This window comes from Balaenoptera ricei, chromosome 4 (assembly GCF_028023285.1).
Source record: "Balaenoptera ricei isolate mBalRic1 chromosome 4, mBalRic1.hap2, whole genome shotgun sequence".
NCBI lineage: Eukaryota > Metazoa > Chordata > Mammalia > Artiodactyla > Balaenopteridae > Balaenoptera > Balaenoptera ricei.
In genome coordinates, this window is record NC_082642.1 from 106430760 (window position 1) to 106449947 (window position 19188).

General features: G+C 35.8%; 1 protein-coding gene across 1 annotated transcript in view; it reads left to right on the forward strand.

Annotated features, from left to right (window-relative positions):
• IFT57 (intraflagellar transport 57) overlaps positions 1-15420 on the forward strand; it is a 58572-nt gene extending 43152 nt beyond the window's left edge. Inside the window, exons 7-11 of the mRNA XM_059921193.1 lie at positions 9766-9837; positions 10637-10768; positions 12262-12324; positions 14147-14213; positions 15226-15420. Coding sequence (XP_059777176.1) covers positions 9766-9837; positions 10637-10768; positions 12262-12324; positions 14147-14213; positions 15226-15404 — 513 coding nt within the window. The 3' untranslated portion in view covers positions 15405-15420. The remainder of the gene's footprint in view (positions 1-9765; positions 9838-10636; positions 10769-12261; positions 12325-14146; positions 14214-15225) is intronic.
• The last annotated feature ends 3768 nt before the right edge of the window (positions 15421-19188 follow it).

Below are 19188 nucleotides of genomic sequence, written 5' to 3' on the forward strand. Positions count from 1 at the left end.
GCGCCCCTTTCCATATGTTTATTTGGCAATTGGGTATTCTCTTTTGCCTTTTGCTATTGGGTTATCTGCTTTTTCTTTTGATTTATAGAAGTTCTTTATATACTCTGGATATGAGTCCCTTGTCAGATATATGTATTGCAAATATCTACTCTTTAGCTTCCTTTTCACTCTTATTGGTGTATTACGATAAAGGCGGCTTAATTTTAACATACTCAAAATGATCTCTTTTGTGGGGAGTGGAGTATGGCTAATATTTATGTTTTAATCTTTGTTTAAAGAATCTTCGTTTAAATCTATGTTTAAGAATCTTTGCTTCCCCCGGTGTTGTGAACATATTCTCCTGTTTTCCTTTTGATGCTGTATTGTTTCACCTTTTGCAGTGAGATCTACAGTCCATCTAGCATTTATTCTTGTGTACAGTGTGAGGATGTGAGGTAGAACTCAAGATTTATTTGGTTTTCATATGTATATGTAGTTGACCCAGTTTATTGAAAAGGTTATCCTTTTACCAGTGCTCTGCTTTGTCATAAAAAGAGAACATGTTTGTGAGAGTCTGTATCTGGACATTCTGTTCTATTACATTGGTCTATTTGTTTCAGTGGTATCTTTTAGATTTTATTTTCTGTTTATTTGTTGCTGTTATATAAAACTACATTTCTCTGTGTGTGTATATTTGTACACATCTCCAGCAAACTTGCTAAATTCACTTATTCTAACCGTAAGCCTGTAGATTCTTTTGCATTTTCTGTGTATACAATTAGATCATCTGCAAATAACATCAATCTCATTTCTTTCTTTACAAGCTTATCCCTTTTATTTCCTTTATCTTGCTTGCAGTACCTAGTCTATGTTGGATATAAGTGGCATTAGCAGGGGGAAAGCTTTCAATATTTCAATTTTACCATTAAGGATGATGTTAGCTTTATGACTTTCACAAATATCATAAGGTAGATTAAGGAACTTTCCTTTGGTTCCTAGTTTGCTGAGTTATTATTATGAATGGATGTTAAATTTTTTCAAGTGATTGTTTTTTTTTTCCTTCATCTATTGAGATGACCATTTGACTTATCTCCTCTTTTTTTCTCTCTTGTTATGGTGGATTATAATGGTTGATTTTTTTTTTACTCTCTCCATTTTATTGCTAAACAATCAATATATTTGTTAACAAGCAGTTGACTTTTATGCAATAACATGTATTGTTTGTATGTCAGGCCATAAATGTTATCATTTACAATATAGCAAGGGAAAACCAAAACACAAATAAATGAATTTTTGTTAGAACAAAATATATTAAATATATTCAATAAAAAAGCAAAGTGTCTCTTCCACAAAAAGAACTTTTACTCCCAAATGAGAAAGAAAATTGAAGCATGAAAAAAGCTGAGGAGGGAGAAGGAGGTAGGCTTAAAGCAGACACAGTTTGTCACTGGCTGTGAAAGTTTATGGTGCTGGTTTTTGTATGAACATATGTCTTCAGTTGTCTTTGTGTACTTGGCAGCAATTCCAACAAGTGGAAATGCTGGATTGTATGGTAAGTTTATTAACTTTTTGAGGAAATACCAAGTGTTTTCCACAGGGGCTATACCATTTTACATTCCTACAAGCAGAGGGTTTAGGATTCTAATTTCTCCACATCTTTGTTAAAACTTGTTAATTTCCTTTTCCTTTTCAAAAAAAATCACCTTGCTAGTGGATATAAAGTGGTATTTCATTGTGGTTTTAAAACTCTTCCCTGATGACTAATGATGTTGAGTATCTGTTCAAGTACTTGTTAACTATTTGTGTATCTTCCTTGGAAAAAATGTCTGTTTAAGTCTTTTGCTCATTTTTAAATTGGGTTGTCTTTCATCTTGCATTATAAGAATTGTTTATATATAATGGGTACTATCCCATTATCAATTATATGATTTGTAAATATTGCTTCCCCTTCTGTGGGTTACCTTTTCACTTTTTTGATGGTTACCTTTTCACTTTTTTGATGGTTCCCTTTGAGCCAAAGTTTTTAATTTCAGTGAATTTCAACTTATCTGTGTTTTCTTTTGTTGCTTGTGCTTTTGATGTCATAATTAAGAAGTCCTTGTCTAATCCAAAGCCATGAAGACTTACACCCATTTTTCCTCCCAAGAGTTTTCTAGTTTCAGCTCTTATATTTAGGTCTTTGATTCATTTTGCATTAATTTTTATATTTTGTGTGAAGTACAGGTCCAAATTCATTGTTCTGAATATGGATATCCAGTTGCCTCATGATTATTTGCTGGAAAGACTATTCTTTTCCCATTGAATGGTCTTGGCCTCCTCATTGAAAATCAGTTGACCACAGATACGTGGGTTTATAACAGTATTACTCATAATAGCCAAAAGGTGGAAACAACACCAATGTCCATCAATTGATGAATGAATAAAGTAAAGATTGTATATCCATACAATGTGATATTATACAGACATGGAATAATATTCAGCTTTAAAAATAAAGGAAATCCTGACTTTTGTGACAACATGGATGAAGCTAGAAGACATTATGCTAAGTGAAATAAACCAGACGCAGAAAGACAAACATTGTATGATCTCTGTTATAAGAGGAATCTGAAATAGTCAAATTCATAGAAGCATGTAGCAGAATGGTGGTTGCCAGGGGCTGGGGATAAGGGGAAATGGAGAGAGATGATCAAAGGATACAAAGTTTCCATTATGCAAGATGAATACATTCTGGAGATCTAATGTAGAGCAGTATGAATATGGCTTACAATACTGTATATAATGGTTGATTTTTGTGTATTAAACTAACCTTGCCTTTTGGAATAAATGCAACTTAATCATGTTATATTATCTTTTTGTATATTACTGGATTCTATTTCCTGGTATTTTGTTGAGGATTTTTATATCTGTATTTACAAAAGATATTAATCTTTAATTTTCTTGTTTTTTAAGTGACTTTGTCAGGCTTTAGTGTAATGCTATGCAGTTCTTATAAAACAAGTTGGCAATTGCTCTCCCTTTGTTTCCTGTTCTCTGGTAGAATTCATATAAGGTTGCTGTTATTTCTTTCTTAAATGTTTGAGAAAATTCACTGATAAAGCCATGTAGGTGTGGCTATTTCTTTGTGAGAAAGTTTTTAATTATATATGTTTATCCTAAAATGTTTTAAATATATTTTTTCATTATACAGTTGATATATAAATACATTCTTATAAAAATTCAAATATTAAAGATAAAACTAAAGTCTCCTTTAACCATCGCCCCATTAAAATTTTTAGTTATGCTTTACTGCATTTCATTAGGGGAATGACATGATATGATATAGTGGTCTTTGCAGGTTTAGGCTCTACCACTGTGCGAGCTTGGGAAGCCTACTTTAAAGTAGCTGCATCTCAATACCCTCGTAAAGTTTTTCAGAGAATTGTATGCGATGATGTACGAACAGTGCCGAGCATAGTGCCTGACACTTATGAAGCATCCCTGAATGTTAACATTGAAGTTGTTGTTATTAGACTTAGAAAGATCTCAAAATGGCTGTGAGGTACATAGGATCTCCTCCCCAGAGTGATCTTGAAAATCCCTAGAGAAAGTGAATTCAGAGCTGAAACAAAGGCCTGGTAAGAAAAAATGGGTTAGGCACCTTTAATGGAGGGAGCCCATAAAAGCCCTTGTAAATATTTTTATATTCATCAAAATAAAACTGCAAAAGCAGAACAATGAATTAAGATTTCATCACTAATTATTCATAACAGAATTGAGGGAGGAACAGTAAGAATAGAGGAGAAAAGTGGGGTATATGGCAGAAGTTGCATTTTGTGATGGACAGCAATTCAAGGCAAGTCAGAGCCTTGGGGCCCTGCACCTGCCCTTGGGGGAGAGGCAGGGCCCCTGCTGCCAGAGCCAGCTGTGCTCTGGCATGGACGTTTCCTGAGCCCAGGAGAAAACCATCCCAGTACACGTGAAGGTGCCTCCCTCAGCTTTTCTGTATCAAGAGTCCTTTGGCACTCTGCCTCTCCACACGTAAAGAAGCTCAAACTTGGGTGAAAAAAAACTGAGAGTTTGACATTTCACAAGTTGTAAATTAGTGTAACTTATACACAGATAGAAGTTCCATTTGCCATGCTTAGCTCATGTTTCAGTCTGTCTTTCCCCTGCAGTTTCAGAGAGGCACTTTAAGCACCGAGCTGGAGATCCAGGCAAAGAAACAAAATGTCTGTGTGTCCGCAAAGGAAATTGTTGCGGTGCTGTTGTGTTGAAGGAAAACCCAGAGATCCGTATAGTCTTCCAGTCACCTTAACTTCTGCAACAAGATCTCATATGTTGTGATTTTACGGTATACTGTGAATCACCATCTGCAGAGATGTCATCACAATTCTCCAGTTTCTGAAAAAAGGGAGATATATAATTTGGTGCTAAAGAATTTGGAGCCAGGAGGGGAGTTATAGTTCAACAATACCTTTGCCATCTACCTCACAGGTGACAGAGAGAATTACACATGAGATTGTGTATGAAAGGATTTTTAAAAATAGAAAGTCTAAAGAAATGATATTCTGTTTCATTATTAGTCTTCTCATTTCCATAGAGAGGAAATGTGCTAGATTAGGCGAAAAGCTCAACTTCAACAGAGATCAGAAATGATGCTTAATAGACATACGTAGAGCACTTCGGAATGGGTGACTAGTAACCTCCAGTGGCCCATGTGGTCTCACTTGATACGTAAGAAAAAGAATTCTTGGTTTACCTTAGATACTCTTTGGTAGTTCATTTTATCATAAAGAAAAGCAGCATATAATATGTGGGAAAAGCACTGGTGTGGAGTGCTTTCCACTTCCCAGACATAAAACTTTGGAAAGGTCATTTAACCTATCTGATTCTTTTTTGTCCCTATAAATTATGTATATATAGTCAGTTTCTTGGTATCACAAACCACCCCCAAATCACAGTGGTTTACAATAAGAATAGCATACATTTATTCTCACTCAAGATACACATCTGCCGAAGTGTGGCACACCTGTGGCTCTATTCCAGCTATGCTCCATGTTTCATATTCTCAGACCTAAAGGATAAACCCCTCTGTGGGGCATGCCTATTATCATGGCTGAAAGAAAGGGCAAGAGAGCTGGTGGATACCTCTTACAGCTTCTGCACAGTCCTGGCATAGGCCGTGTCCATCATCATTCTACTGGCCAAAGAGAAGCACATGGCCAAGGCCAGCATCACTGGAGCAGTGAGGTGCAGGCCTCCCACAACCAGCCAGCAAGTCACATAACCCTCTTACAGGGAAGGATAGTGGTGAAAAAGAAGGGATGAGAATATCTACTTAGTGCTCCAAACCTTTGTGAGTCTCAAGTAAGGAAAGATGTTTAAAAGTGCATTGTAACCCAATGGATTCTCTCTTGTTTAAGAATAGCTATTATTGTTTAACAGTTCCTTTTACTGTTACTTATTTGGAGGATCAAATCCTTACATATCATTAAAACCTATATTCTCCATTGTAACCACAAACGTTTATAAAGTTTTTAACCATCTCAGTTGCAGTTCTTTAAAAGCTGTGTATTCATGTCTTTAAACTGTTACAAGTACAGTCATTTATGTTCTCTATTATAACTATATTAAACCCCTTTTGGAAACGTCTTGGGCACCCAGAAAGTTTTTGACATTTTTTCCCCTGATGATTAAAAGTGACAAAATTCTCTTATAGGAAATTTGGAAAATGTTGTTAGGATGAGGAAGAAATTAAAAACACCAGTATTCAAATCCCTGTGTTAATACACACATACAGATATACACAAATATTAATTTTTACTAAATTGGACAACTAATGAATATATTCTTTGGCAGTGTTTTTCCACATTACTGTATGCTGTTAACATGCATTTTTTTCTGACTATGAAATATTTTTGGGAACATGAATTTAACATTTCAATATACAATATTAATGTATTTAATATGCAATCATATAGAATTATAAAATCCAGTAATAAAGCGATCACTTATGACACCACTACCCAACTTGAGAACTAGACCATTACAACATCCTGGAAGTTATCTATGTGCTGCTCTGCGGCTGCCCCTTCCCACCTATAGGTAACCACTGTCCCCTGGTTTGTGTACTGTCATTAGCTGCTGCTGCCTCTTCTTCTTCGTGTTTGTGTGTGTGTGTGTGTGTGTGTGTGTGTTTTCACATATGTGTGTATCTCCAAATAGTGTGTATCCTTGAGTTTTGCTTTGAGCTTTGTAAAAACGGTATCATACCGCATTATTTTTAGGGGTGAAATGAACATTACAAAATTAGTTGAAATTGTCCTCTACTGTTAGATATTTAGAGAGTCTTCTGCTGTTTTACACAGAACTTATACATTGATCTTTGTGTGTATCCCCAATTATTTCCTTGGAAATAATTTCTAGAGGTGAAATTGCTGGGTTAAAGGGTAAGAACACTTTTAAGGCTTATATAAAAATAGCTGTACATCAGGAAATGTGTCCACTTAGAAGATTTTAATAAAACAAACATTCAGATTTGCCTGATGGATAATTATAAATCATTACTAGCTTTCCACTTTAAAAGGCAATAAGAATACACAGTGTTCCAGTGGCTTATCAAATTAAAACGTCCAAAACCAAATTCCTCAATAATTCGGACTCCCTGAAATCTACTCTGTTCTTGTCACACTGTGATATTACTATCCTCTCAGTTCCTCAGACCGGAAACCTTACAAACATCTTCTCTCTATTGGCCCACCTCCACTTCAGCCACCCCTCACTTCCCCTTAGTCAGTAATCAAGTGCTGCTAATCTGTGTCTGCAGTGTCCGTCGAATCCATCCCTTCCCTTCCATCCCCTGCTAATCTGTCAGGTGGACGGTGACACAACCTCCTAACTGGTCTGCTACCTGTCTTCAGTCTCTTGCCTTTCTAATCAGTCCCTCACTCTGTTACTTTCTCAAAACACAGACTTGTCTTTAAAACTGAAACCAAAAGTCATTGATAACTCTCCATTATCTACAAGATGAAATCCACACTCCTTAATTAAAGCCCTTGATCTAATTCAACCTACCTCTCCAGCTTTGTTTCCTTGTAATTCACCTTCCGCACTCCACACCAAGAACTTTTTGTGTTATCTTCTAGCCAGCCTGGGCTGCCTGTTCTCTATACACTTTCCTGTTTTTCTTTGTTCTTGTTACTCCCTCAGCCTAAAATACCCTTACTCTCCCCCTCCTTTCCAGTGTGTTGAAATGCTACTCATGCTTCAAGGTGCCACTGAAATGCCAGCTCCTCCGTGGAGCTTAACATCAATGTAAGTTATCATAGTTATACTTCTTAGATGAGTCAGGCATGTTTTCTTCTCTCAAAATACTTTGAATATCAAAACATGAAAAAAATACATTTTTTTACATTTGCTGGATAGAAAATAATGCTGGGTAGAAAAAGCAGAACACAAACTATTTTAAACACATCAATTACAGTAAATTTTAAAACTATATATATATAATGTATGCATAGATATATATACGTGTATGTTTATACATTTATATATGTATATATACACACATATACATATATATCTATTGACGGAGACAGAGACCAATAGGAATACTTGAGTTTAGTGTTTATTAAGCTTCTAAAATTCTTTTTGGAATCAGGCAGGATGAGTACTTCTTTAAAAAATTAATATAATGATACTTGCTAGGTTCATTGTCTTTCATAAAGATGCTTGCTTGGGCTTAAGCAGGTTTCCATTTTGAAGCTTAACCATATTAGGTCTAGTTGCAGGAGGCCAGCCAGTTGCTTCTCCTTCCTGTTGCAGTATTGACTGGCTGAGCTGGAGGGCCTGTTTCCTGGCCGCATCTGTCTAGCCGTGGTCACAGGTGGTGAGCAGTGCCCTCAACTGTAAAATGAACGCCTTGCTCTAGACGACTGTTAGACGGATGAGTAGATGATCTTCAAGGTCCTTTCCACGCTCTGTGTTCTGAGATACTTTTCCGCTCATGAGACAGAAAAATGCTTAAGGACAAAGGAAAGTGCTGTTTGTTCTCTGCTCTAGCACTTTCTTTTTATTTATTTATTTATTTTTTACATATCTTAAAATGAATTTAATACTCATTTATAAAATGATGTAAAATAAATAGATCAATTCAGAGAAGGAAGAAATTGATATAAGTGAAATCAGAGGTAAATAAATAAAATAGCAAAATAATAAGAGCATATGGATAAAATAAAGCTAATTCTAATTTTTAACAAATTAATAAAATATATATTCATTACAAAACTAACCAAGAATAACATAGGATAAATTAAAATATACATATTCAGGAGGATAATGACTATGTAAGTATTATTAGATTGCAATGGATATTGAATAAATAATGAGTAAATAATTACAGTGATATGTCAAAAATATCCACATACAAATCACTTTTTAAAGAAAAATATTAATAAGTATCTGAATCAAAAGTGTAAATCATGGTAGCTCAAATTTTTGTTTTTTAAGGAACCTCCATACTATTCTCCACAGTGGCTATACCAATTTACATTCCCACCAGCAGTGTAGGAGGGTTCCTTTTTCTCCACACCCTCTCAGTATTTATTATTTGTAGATTTTTTGATGATGGCCATTCTGACCAATGTGAGGTGATACCTCATTGTAGTTTTCATTTGCATTTCTCTAATAATTAGTACCATTGAGTGCTCTAGCACTTTCACTGGCGTCAAGCGGCCAATTCCTCCTTTTATTAACTCTGAACTGCCAAGAGGTACTGCATGGGAATTAGTGCATTTGTCTTCTGATCCAGGTGCACCACCACCTCTGTGGCCTTGGGTGTGCCCCTTTCTGTCGCTGGGCCTCTGTTTGCCTATCTCTGCAATGATGAAGATCAGGCTAGATATTCTTAGAGGTTCTTTGCAGCTGTAATGTAATTTTATAATTGGTATGTGTGAAGTACCCAAGGATTTTTTTTACCCTATGGTCACTGGCCCACGTTTCAAAGTTAAGAAGTCAGTAGAATGGGATTATTCACAAAATAGTTTTTCCTTCACAAAATAGTGTAGATAGCAAAGTGGAGCGTCAGGGCATGCAAGCAGATATGTGTGATTGAGGGATATCCTAGCTCCATCACTTACTCCAACTCACCTTAACATTTTTTCTCTTCTGATGAGTATTTCTCAAGTCTTAAAATTGTTACCTTTAGTAATGTAAACCAAAACATTTTGAGGAGCTCTTGTAGGAAATTAAAATGTTGGATTAGAGAGTTCACATATGCACACAGATTCAGAGCAGTCTAGCGGTAGTACAGTACATCTCAAATATATGAACTCTACCATTACAGACTTCCTTTCTTAAGAAAGAGATTCCAAAGTCTGAAGAAGCGTCCCACTTCAATTTCAAGGGGCAAGCTAATATTTGATACATGTTACTTGATTCCAGAGTTGCTTCTGGCAAACATAATTGTTACCGTTTAAACAGGTATTTCTTTTCTAGCAACTAGAATTTTTTTCATTTTGATGGGTAGTCATAACTATTAACCACCAGCAGTGCAGGGATAATTTACATTCAAATTGTGAGACCTCACTCTGTGAACACATAAAATATAGATTTATTTAGAACCTTTTATCCTAAAGTGCTCTACACACATTTCTTTACAATCTGATTGCAAGCTATATATAGGACTCTCCCACCTGAAATAGGGCAGCAACCAAAGTAATTAAAATAAAGGATACAACTTCAAAAAAGTAGTGGAAAGAAGGAAATGTAATATTTTTTACTTGTTCCTATACGCTCTCATGCCTGTAGGATTGGAGAATCCATGTTGACCAAATGCACCAACACAAAAGTGGAATTGAATCTGCTCTAAAGGAGACCAAGGTATGTGAATTACTTCAGATGAATACAGGAGTGCATTTACTCATCTGTGTAATACCTATTAAGGGAGAACATGAAAGGAAGAAAGACCCAATCCCTGCCCTTGAGGAGTTTCCTGATTGAATGTACCATCTTATGTTTCAACAGCCCTAACACTTAGACCAACTAAAGAAAGGTAGCTATATAAAAGCAATATGATATATACCTAGTATATTACATACTCTAGATATCTAGGTAGGCGTATTAGAATCATTTCATCATTCTTTCCTCTCTGAATCTCAGGGGATAACAGCACCAGGCCAGCAACGCCTAGAACCTACAGCTTCCCAGGCTTGCTGCCCTGCCAGAAATAGGGACTTTTGGAGAATACCACAAAGAAGCAAAGCTGGAGTAAGAAGTTTTGGGTCCCAGACTAGAGCTATAAGTTTAATGATCTACTTCCAACTGGAATATTCCAGTCATCTTTGAATTGTGCTATAAGAAAATCGTGTTATTCCCTTACCTACTTTGATTGTGAACTTTATATAAAGCACATTCCACTCACATATATTTTAGATTTGCGTAAGGACAAATAAATTGACCTACACTACCAGGTGCTTTTTTATTTTAACATTCTGCAAAGTGTGACTAAAATAATTTTCATTACAGACTTTTTCGTTGCTGAAAATTTCAAACTATCTTCTTTTTCATTGGTGGTTGAGAATTTGTGAGATGAATTGAGGGAGATTTAACCCATTTAAAACTACTTTAGAAAAATATATTTGTGAATTCTCTGTCTACTAAAATTTCATAAAATTTCTAGGGATTTTTGGACAAACTTCATAATGAAATTAGCAGGACTCTGGAGAAGATTGGCAGCCGAGAAAAGTACATCAACAATCAGCTTCAGCACTTGATTCAGGAATATCGTGCAGCTCAAGCCCAGCTGAGTGAGGTAACTGAGGAATGATATCCAGGGTTCATTCCAATTAATGACCCTAATCCCTAAACTTGACACAGCACTTTTTTTTTTTTTAAACTTTTTGGCCTCACCCCACTGCATGTGGGATCTGATTTCCCCAACCAGGGATTGAACCCGCGCCTCTTGCACTGGAAGGCAGAAACTTAATCACTGGACCGCCAGGGAAGTCCTGACACAGGACCTCTCATTTGAGAATCATGAAATACTTTTCACAAACAGCAGCACATTGATTCTCTGCCCACTTTAGGGAGCAAATACAACTTGTCATCTCCATTTTACATGTGATAGAAATTATCTCCTAGAAGTCTTTAAATGTATTTCTTCATTTGATTTAAGTAAAAGAAGTCATATTGCTGAGAAACATAGCTTAGAACAGGAACAGAGTGCCAGGACACCTGGTTTTGTTTCTAAGTCTGCTGTTAATTTACTGTCTGAGTAGGAGGAAGTGGAATAGTGTGCATTTACGTGTGTCAGGGGGAAAAGACATCCTTGCCATTGTGGCTTACAACCACATAATAAGTAATATGAAAGCAAGACACGTTCGAAGACAAGCAGTTTAATTAATTAAATGAGCAAATGTTTTAATCTTTTCAAAGTTTTAGAAATTCAACCAAAATAAAATAAAACCTTCAGCCTTTGAAAGCAGCAGTGCTTTGTTCCAACAGTAGGGATCTAAAGGCTTTTCCTTTGTGATTTATGCCCCCTCTTTCCTGATGTTGAGGAAGACTACTAATGTCTTCCTCAACAACTGCAAATGTCAGTTGAAGGCATATTTTTTTCTTTCAGCAGACAAGGTTAGAAGGAGAAAAAAATGGAAATAAACCTGAGATACTTCCATACTTTCAGAAGTTCTCAAAAACCAAGCAGAAAGTAACCTTCACTGTTTTATTATTTGTTTAATTAGTTATTCACACATATACACGTCTATTTGCAAATGTTTTTACTTTTAAAATGCTATAAAAAGTCTCTGATTAAAGCCACCCTGTATCTCTCAAACAATGATATTAAATAATTGATTAAGTTCATTCCCAAGAACATATTCCATATTGTCATACTGCTTGTTAATCCTTATTAATTACGGATTCTGATGCTCTATTGTGATTGATTTTTTAGAACATGTTTTCTCTGCATAGCATGCAGATTAGATCGACCATGAGCCTTTGTCTAAACTATTTAGGAATGGCTGAGGACAGTTTTTATTGTGAACCGTGCCCCTGTGAGTTACACAATTATTATATGAAGGTTAAGGTAGTTCATCGTTGTATAGTGCTTTTGTTAAATACATGGTGCCTATGAGGGACATAAAATAGCTACCTTTAAAATGTCACTTTTCACAATAGTATTCACAAACAAGGAGGGGCATTGTCATAAAATGATATGCAGAAATTACAAACACAAAGAGGTCATATTTAAGTCATCTGCTTCTGTTTTGAACGTGCCATTAAACAACATGTTTTCTCCCTCAGGCAAGGGAGCGTTACCAGCAGGGAAACGGCGGAGTAACTCAAAGGACCAGACTCCTGTCTGAGGTACATACTGTGTGCTCCAGCCAGATTCTCACCTGTCATCGGGGTACCGTGGTTCAGAGCCATGGATGGTTTAATCTGCTATGGCCGTGGGTTGTTTACTCTAGTGATTGCGTCCTGTGGCTCTTAAATCCTTTCCTTTAGGAGAAAACCCCTAAATTGTCTTATCAGTGAATCAATTACCTATTTATATACTACTTGTTTCCACAAAATGCCTGAAGTTGTTTTACTAAATGTAACATAACACATGCTGATAATATTAGCACATTTATAATCTTCCTTAATCTTTTTTAAAACATAATAATTGTAGTTAATATATAGAAGAGTAGGTAAAGCATTGACTTAAATGTCTTATAATAAATTTTAATGTTAGTCTTTAAGATATAAGGTTTGTTTTTAGTGATCGTTGTTGGTAACTTGTGTGTGATCCTGCGTATTTCTCTGTCCACAAATTGGGAGTGGCTTGTAACCCTTTCCCTTCTAAAAACTTACGGAATATTTACATATAGTGTATTTATTTTCATCATCTTGCAGGAGATGTAAGACCTAACATATAACATACTACATGAATTATATTATATTAGTAATACATATATATTATATATTAGGTCTTACCTATGTATATTTATATATGTATATTAATAATATATACTCCCATTTTTCACTGACGAGCTGAGAGGAAAAAAAACCTTACAACAAGGTCAGTAGCCAATATGGGACTAAAGTCCAAGATTATCTTTGGATACAATCAAGTATAATTGTCACAAACTTTTCTGTATAATAGAATTAAGCTTCTTTTATGGAGATTATTTGAGGAGTAAATAGTTATTTTAAAATACTAAAAATATAACTTTAGAAATATTTAGACTCTAACCCTGTGGTGCTTCTAGGCAGATAAAACATTATACAGAAGTAAAGTGCTCGCTTATGTTAGGTAAATTAACACTTGAAGGGAGTCCAGGGAACCATTTAGTTCTTTTGGAGTATGTAGTTATTCCCAGTTGTAACATTTCAGGTGCCTGAAAAAAAGTTAATTTGCTTTTACTTGGATGAGCACTTTATTCCCAAGGAAGTTTTTACTCACCAGCATGATAAAAATAAAGCCCACTAAGTTACAATAATTAAGGTTTCGTTCTAGATCATATCAAAATTTTTCAATTTTTAAAAGATGATATTTTCTACCTATATTTATGCTAGTTTGGAATTTGTAGAGGCTATAGTAGTATAATTTTGAGTATGATACAGAGTACAGATTAGAGCCAATATCACAGCACAGTGTGCCTCTTGGAGTTCATGGTTTGGATAAAGCAGTTAGAATATTTTTATATATAGCCATATGGTGTAAATCTTATTTTTAGTGTCCTATAGAGGGAAAGGTGGCATATTCTCTTATAAAACTGTAATATTAAGAAAGATACGTAGTAAACTTCTAGAAATTTAAAATCTTTTTAGGATGTTTGTGCTGTTTTAATGAATAACTGATCATTAGAGACTGGCATGGTAGATGCTATGAGATAACTGCAAAGCTTGAGTGCCTGATGCCTAAAAAAACAACTTAGATCGTTTTTATTCTATCATGTTACAACCTGAGACAGTCAATAAAAAAATAATTTGGTGAAGTTTAACAATAGGAGCACTCTCAGAAGATAAAAAGCTTTGCATATCTGCACACTTTATTATTCAAATTATGTCCAGAATACTGCTAATATCTTTGTATCCCTTTATGTATGTATTATATCTGAATTAATTTTTTAATACATCATACAAAAATTTTGAAAGTTTATTAAAATCCAGTGCTCATGAAAACTTTTGTTTTCAATGAAAGGTTACAGAAGAGCTAGAAAAGGTAAAACAAGAAATGGAAGAAAAAGGCAGTAGTATGACTGATGGTGGTAAGTACACACTCATTTTAAGAAGAAAATGAGTAAAAGAAGAATATGTCTGTAAGAAATCTATTTTTAAAAGAGGTATTAATAAATAGGAAGTCTGCTTTTTAAAATGAATTTGTTTGAAGGGGAGGTACATGGTGCAAAAATGAGGTCTGATAATCAGTATACTGTTTTCCTTATAAATGAGCTTAGAAGAGTCATAATGTTTTTACTGTCATTTAGGATTTTTTAAAAAATTCAAACTATATTAATTCAGAAATAGAGTAAGAGATAGTTAAATATGCACTTTGTTATGCCAGTTTAAAAAAATAATATTTTGTTCCGTTTTCATCAAATGAGCTTCATTATTCCATTTTATGTACAAAAAAAGCACTAAGTGTATGCCCAAACAGCACAAAGGTGGTGATGTGATGACCTTTTTTTCCCCTCTTTCCTGGTAGACCTGACTGGGCAAGGGTCAAATAGAGAAGAATTAATAATCCTGCAGTAATCGTCCTCTGTTGTGAGCTAGTTACTTTGACATGGCCTAGTGGTGATTGCCTAAGGCCCTTCGTTGCTCTAGAAAGATTTTCTAGAGTTCCAGTGGAATATACTGAGTGATCTTTCAGAAGGTGATGTATAGGGGGTTTGCAGTATGTTTGAATGAGCCATTAGCTATGTCTTAAAGGCAGTTCTTCCTTCTCTTTTTCTTCCATTGTATCCCCTTTTCCTTTAGATAAATATACTAGCCCCTTAAAAAATATTGAAGACATTCTTAAACACACCTTTAGCAACTCTTCCTCTAGAAAAGAAAGGAGGTTCAGCCTCAGTACATCAAATGCTGCATCATTTCCCAGCCTAGAAATCTCAGGTGTTTAAAATGCCACAGCAAAACTGTGTGAATGTCAGTAAATTGTTGGCTGTGTTTCTAACCCCATTTTTGGCTTAAGACAAAGTGAGGAAAATGTCATACCATTCTGTAATACACTGATACTCCAAATGAACATTTTTATTCCATGTTATTTTCATTCTGCAGCTCCTTTGGTGAAGATTAAACAGAGCTTAACGAAGCTGAAGCAAGAAACTATTCAGATGGACATTAGAATCGGTGTTGTGGAACACACATTACTCCAGTCAAAACTGAAGGAGAAGTCCAACATGACCAGGGACATGCATGCCACAATCATTCCAGAATCTGCAATAGGCTCTTATTAAAACATATCGTTTCGCATGCTTCTGATTAGTTGTTTTTTTTATATCAAATCATATTTCATGTTGCATAGACTTCAAAACACAGTTATTCCTTTTAAAGCATGTTGAACGGGTATTTTTTACATATATACACACATATTGTATGTGTGTATACATACAATGAAGATTATGGATGGTCAAAGCCTTTCAATTGAATATAATAAAGTAATGAAAAATTCTCACTGTCAAAGAAGCTTTCACTAATCATTACATATGTGAAAGCCCCCACCTGGTGGCTCACTGTCCTTATGGTTCCGTGCATTTGAGGAAGAGGTACATGATGCAGAATGTGTAGGACCCGTGCTTTCTGCAGGTGCTGCCGCTGCTGTCAGCACATGGACCTTTGACATAAGCCTGGCCCCTTCCACAGGATCCACACACAGTGATCACAAGTACTTCTGCACCCAGAGGCAGCCAGTGATGGCTGGGGATTCTTTCCAAGAACCCAAACTACCCTTGCCTCAGCTTTCTGGTTACCTAAAATTACATTTTTTAAAAAGAAAGCCTCAGAAAAATCTTCAGTATCTTTATTAACATTTGAAGTTTACTATTTATCACGAGCATTTCATGACTAAACTGATTTGATATCTTCTATGATCTAAGGCCACCTAATAAAAAATAAACATTTCAGTCGTGTTTGGCTTTGCTCCTATAGTGATGAAAATGTATATACATTTCTCAGTTCTACTTTTTTCTGTGGTATCAGCTATCTAAGGAATCATGCTGTAGCAGAAGGAGAGACAGCAAGTCATGTCAAGATCCGCCTCCTGATACTGGTGATCTTTACTTACACGTCTTACTGAGCAACTTTCTAGTCTGGGATTTCTAAATTGGTGAAATAAGCAATATTAGAGTGACCAGACTTGGAACTGGGGGAAACTGGTGAGATGCACTCAAACCACAAGATAGTCCACATTTATTTTTTGAAAAGAAGGGGGAAAATAAATTTATCTAGTGATAAATTTTGATAAGAATACATATATATACAACAAAAATAATAAAATCCCTTTCTCATTTTTATCTTAATATTTTATCCCCACCCCAATTTCTTTTTTTAGCCATTACTTTCTAGATATATACCCTCACACACATAAATCTTTTTCTTTCCTTCATACTCTCTCTAGTTCAAGATTGAGTTTAGATAGAAGAAAATCAGTATGTGTAAACTATTACACAAGAGGGTGGCAATCGATACAATGGCAAAGTCAGTTTATTGAATTTGGGATAACAGGCAGTTTGAAAAAGTCCAAAATTTTTCCCTTCCTGTATGGTCTGAGGAAGGGGCAGATTAGAAAGTGTGAAACCTAACCTTTGGACCCACAAACTAACAGTGATTCCCCTGAAACTTATTTGCAGAGGTATTGTCATGGCTGAGTAGTTTTGTGATGAATTCAATCAATGCAGAGAACCCTTCTAGATAAATCAGAGCTCTCCACAAAATGTACTTTTGCTTGGAAGCAAAGTGCACTCTGCTGCATGCAAATTCAGTAATCTAAGAATTCCAATAACTACTGTAAGCAACCTATTTTTACTTCCCTTGAGATAACCCAGTTTACTCAGGTTGGGTTGGGGGGGCCCTCCTTTCTGTTTCCATAGAGCACTGTGAATAACTCCAATACAGAACTTATTGTACTATATTGTAATTATTTTTTCCTCAACTGTCTCTAGTAGATTGAGCTGCTTGAGGACAAGGAGAAAGTCTTTTTCATTTACATATTCCTAGCCAAGTCCTAGCACATAGGGTGTGACTTAGTAAGTGAATGGGTAGATGACTGGAATTATGCAGTTCCAGAATATCTTGTAGCTGCTATTCTACAGCAGGTGAATTTAATGTCTTCAAGTCTATGAGATTTGACACAGTCTCAAGATAGTAATTATAAATGATGGGTCCAGGATTGGAATTGGCAGCATTAGTATGAACTCATGGGTTTTTCATACATATAGATGAATAGAAAATATAAATATTTATAGATACAGATATGCATATACACATATACATGTATTTACTAGTTCTGTCCCCTAAGAGGGTCTAGGAGCAGTGACAGCCCAATAACAATGAGAATACCTAACAGTCAGATCCTGGTTTCTAAATTTTCTACTTAAAGAAAAAAACCCGACAAACACACCCAGACTTCTTAGAAAAACAACTGATTCCTGGGCTGGGGCAGGGAAAGCACAAGATAAGCCTGAATACCTTGCTCTGCCAGATAGTAAGGACGTGCTCAGAGAATGATGGGGATATGACTAAAGGACACAGATTGAGGGGTATCCTACCAGCCAATCTGGGATAATTGAGTGTCAAAACAAATAATTATAGTAATAAATTATAACCCACAGAATGAAACAAGAAACCACAAGTCCATACAGATAGAGATAAATGAATCAACAGCAGAAGAGAAGGGTCTTCCTTACAACAGAATGACAGTTAAAGTAAAAGGAATACTGCGTTTAGAAATCACCATCTGGCAACTACCATGCAGGAATATCTCAGAGACACTGCAGGTTCAATTCCAGGCTACCACAATAAAGTGAATATCACAATAAAGTAAGTAACATGGATTTTTCAGTTTCCCATGCATATAAAAGTTATGTTTACAATATACTGTAGTCTATTAACTGTGCAATAACATTGTCTTTAAAAAACAATGTACATATTTTAATTACAAAATACTTTATTGCTAAAAAATGCTACCCATCGTCTGAGATTTAGTGAGTCATAGTCATAGTAGTAGCATCAAAGATCACCAATCATATAATAATATAATAATAATAATAAAGTGAAATATTGCAAAAATTACCAAAATGGGACACAAAGAATGAAATGAGCAAATGGAAAAATGGCGCCAATATTTCTGGTAATTTGAGCTTGCCTCAATTTACCTCTTCATTTAGGGTGACAGATGCTAAAACTAGTAGGTGAAAGTTTAATGAAAAACTGAATATTTACTTAATCTCGAAGCCTATAAGATATTACACGAAAAGAAAAATTGTAACTTTACGGTAGAGAAACCTGGCAGATATCACTTTAAGTGATCAAAAGTTAACCTTACTAGTAGTGGAACAAATAGCCATCATGTGTCTCCTGAAAAGAGCACACATTCTTGAAAATGTATGACTTGAATCTAGTCATGAGGAAACAGACAATCCAATGGAGGGACATTGTTCAAAATGGCCTGTGTTCTTCAAAAATGAAAGCGTCATGAACACAAAGACTGAAGAACTGCTCTAAATTAAAGGAGGTGAAAGAGACATAATTAAATGCAACAAGTGATTCCAGACTGGATCCTGGTCCAGGAAAGAACAAAACAAAACAAAACAAAACTTTGTTAGAAAAGGACATTTTTTGGGGGTGGGGGGCTGCATTGGGTCTTCGTTACTACGCGCAGTCTTTGTCTAGTTGCGGCGAGCAGGGGCTACTCTTCGTTGCAGTGAGCAGGCTTCTCATTGCAGTGGGCGGGCTACTCACTGTGGTGGCTTCTCTTGTTGCGGAGCACGGGCTCTAGGCGCACGGGCTTCAGTAGTTGTGGCTCGTGGGCTCCAGAGCGCAGGCTCAGTAGTTGTGGTGCACGGGCTTAGTTGCTCCGCAGCATGTGGGAATCTTCCCGGACCAGGGCTCAAACCCGTGTCCCCTGCATTGGCAAGCAGATTCTTAACCACTGCGCCACCAGGAAAGTCCCAGAAAAGGACATTATTGAGACCGGTAAAATTCAAATAAGGTCTGTAGACTGGATAATAGTATTAAATCAAT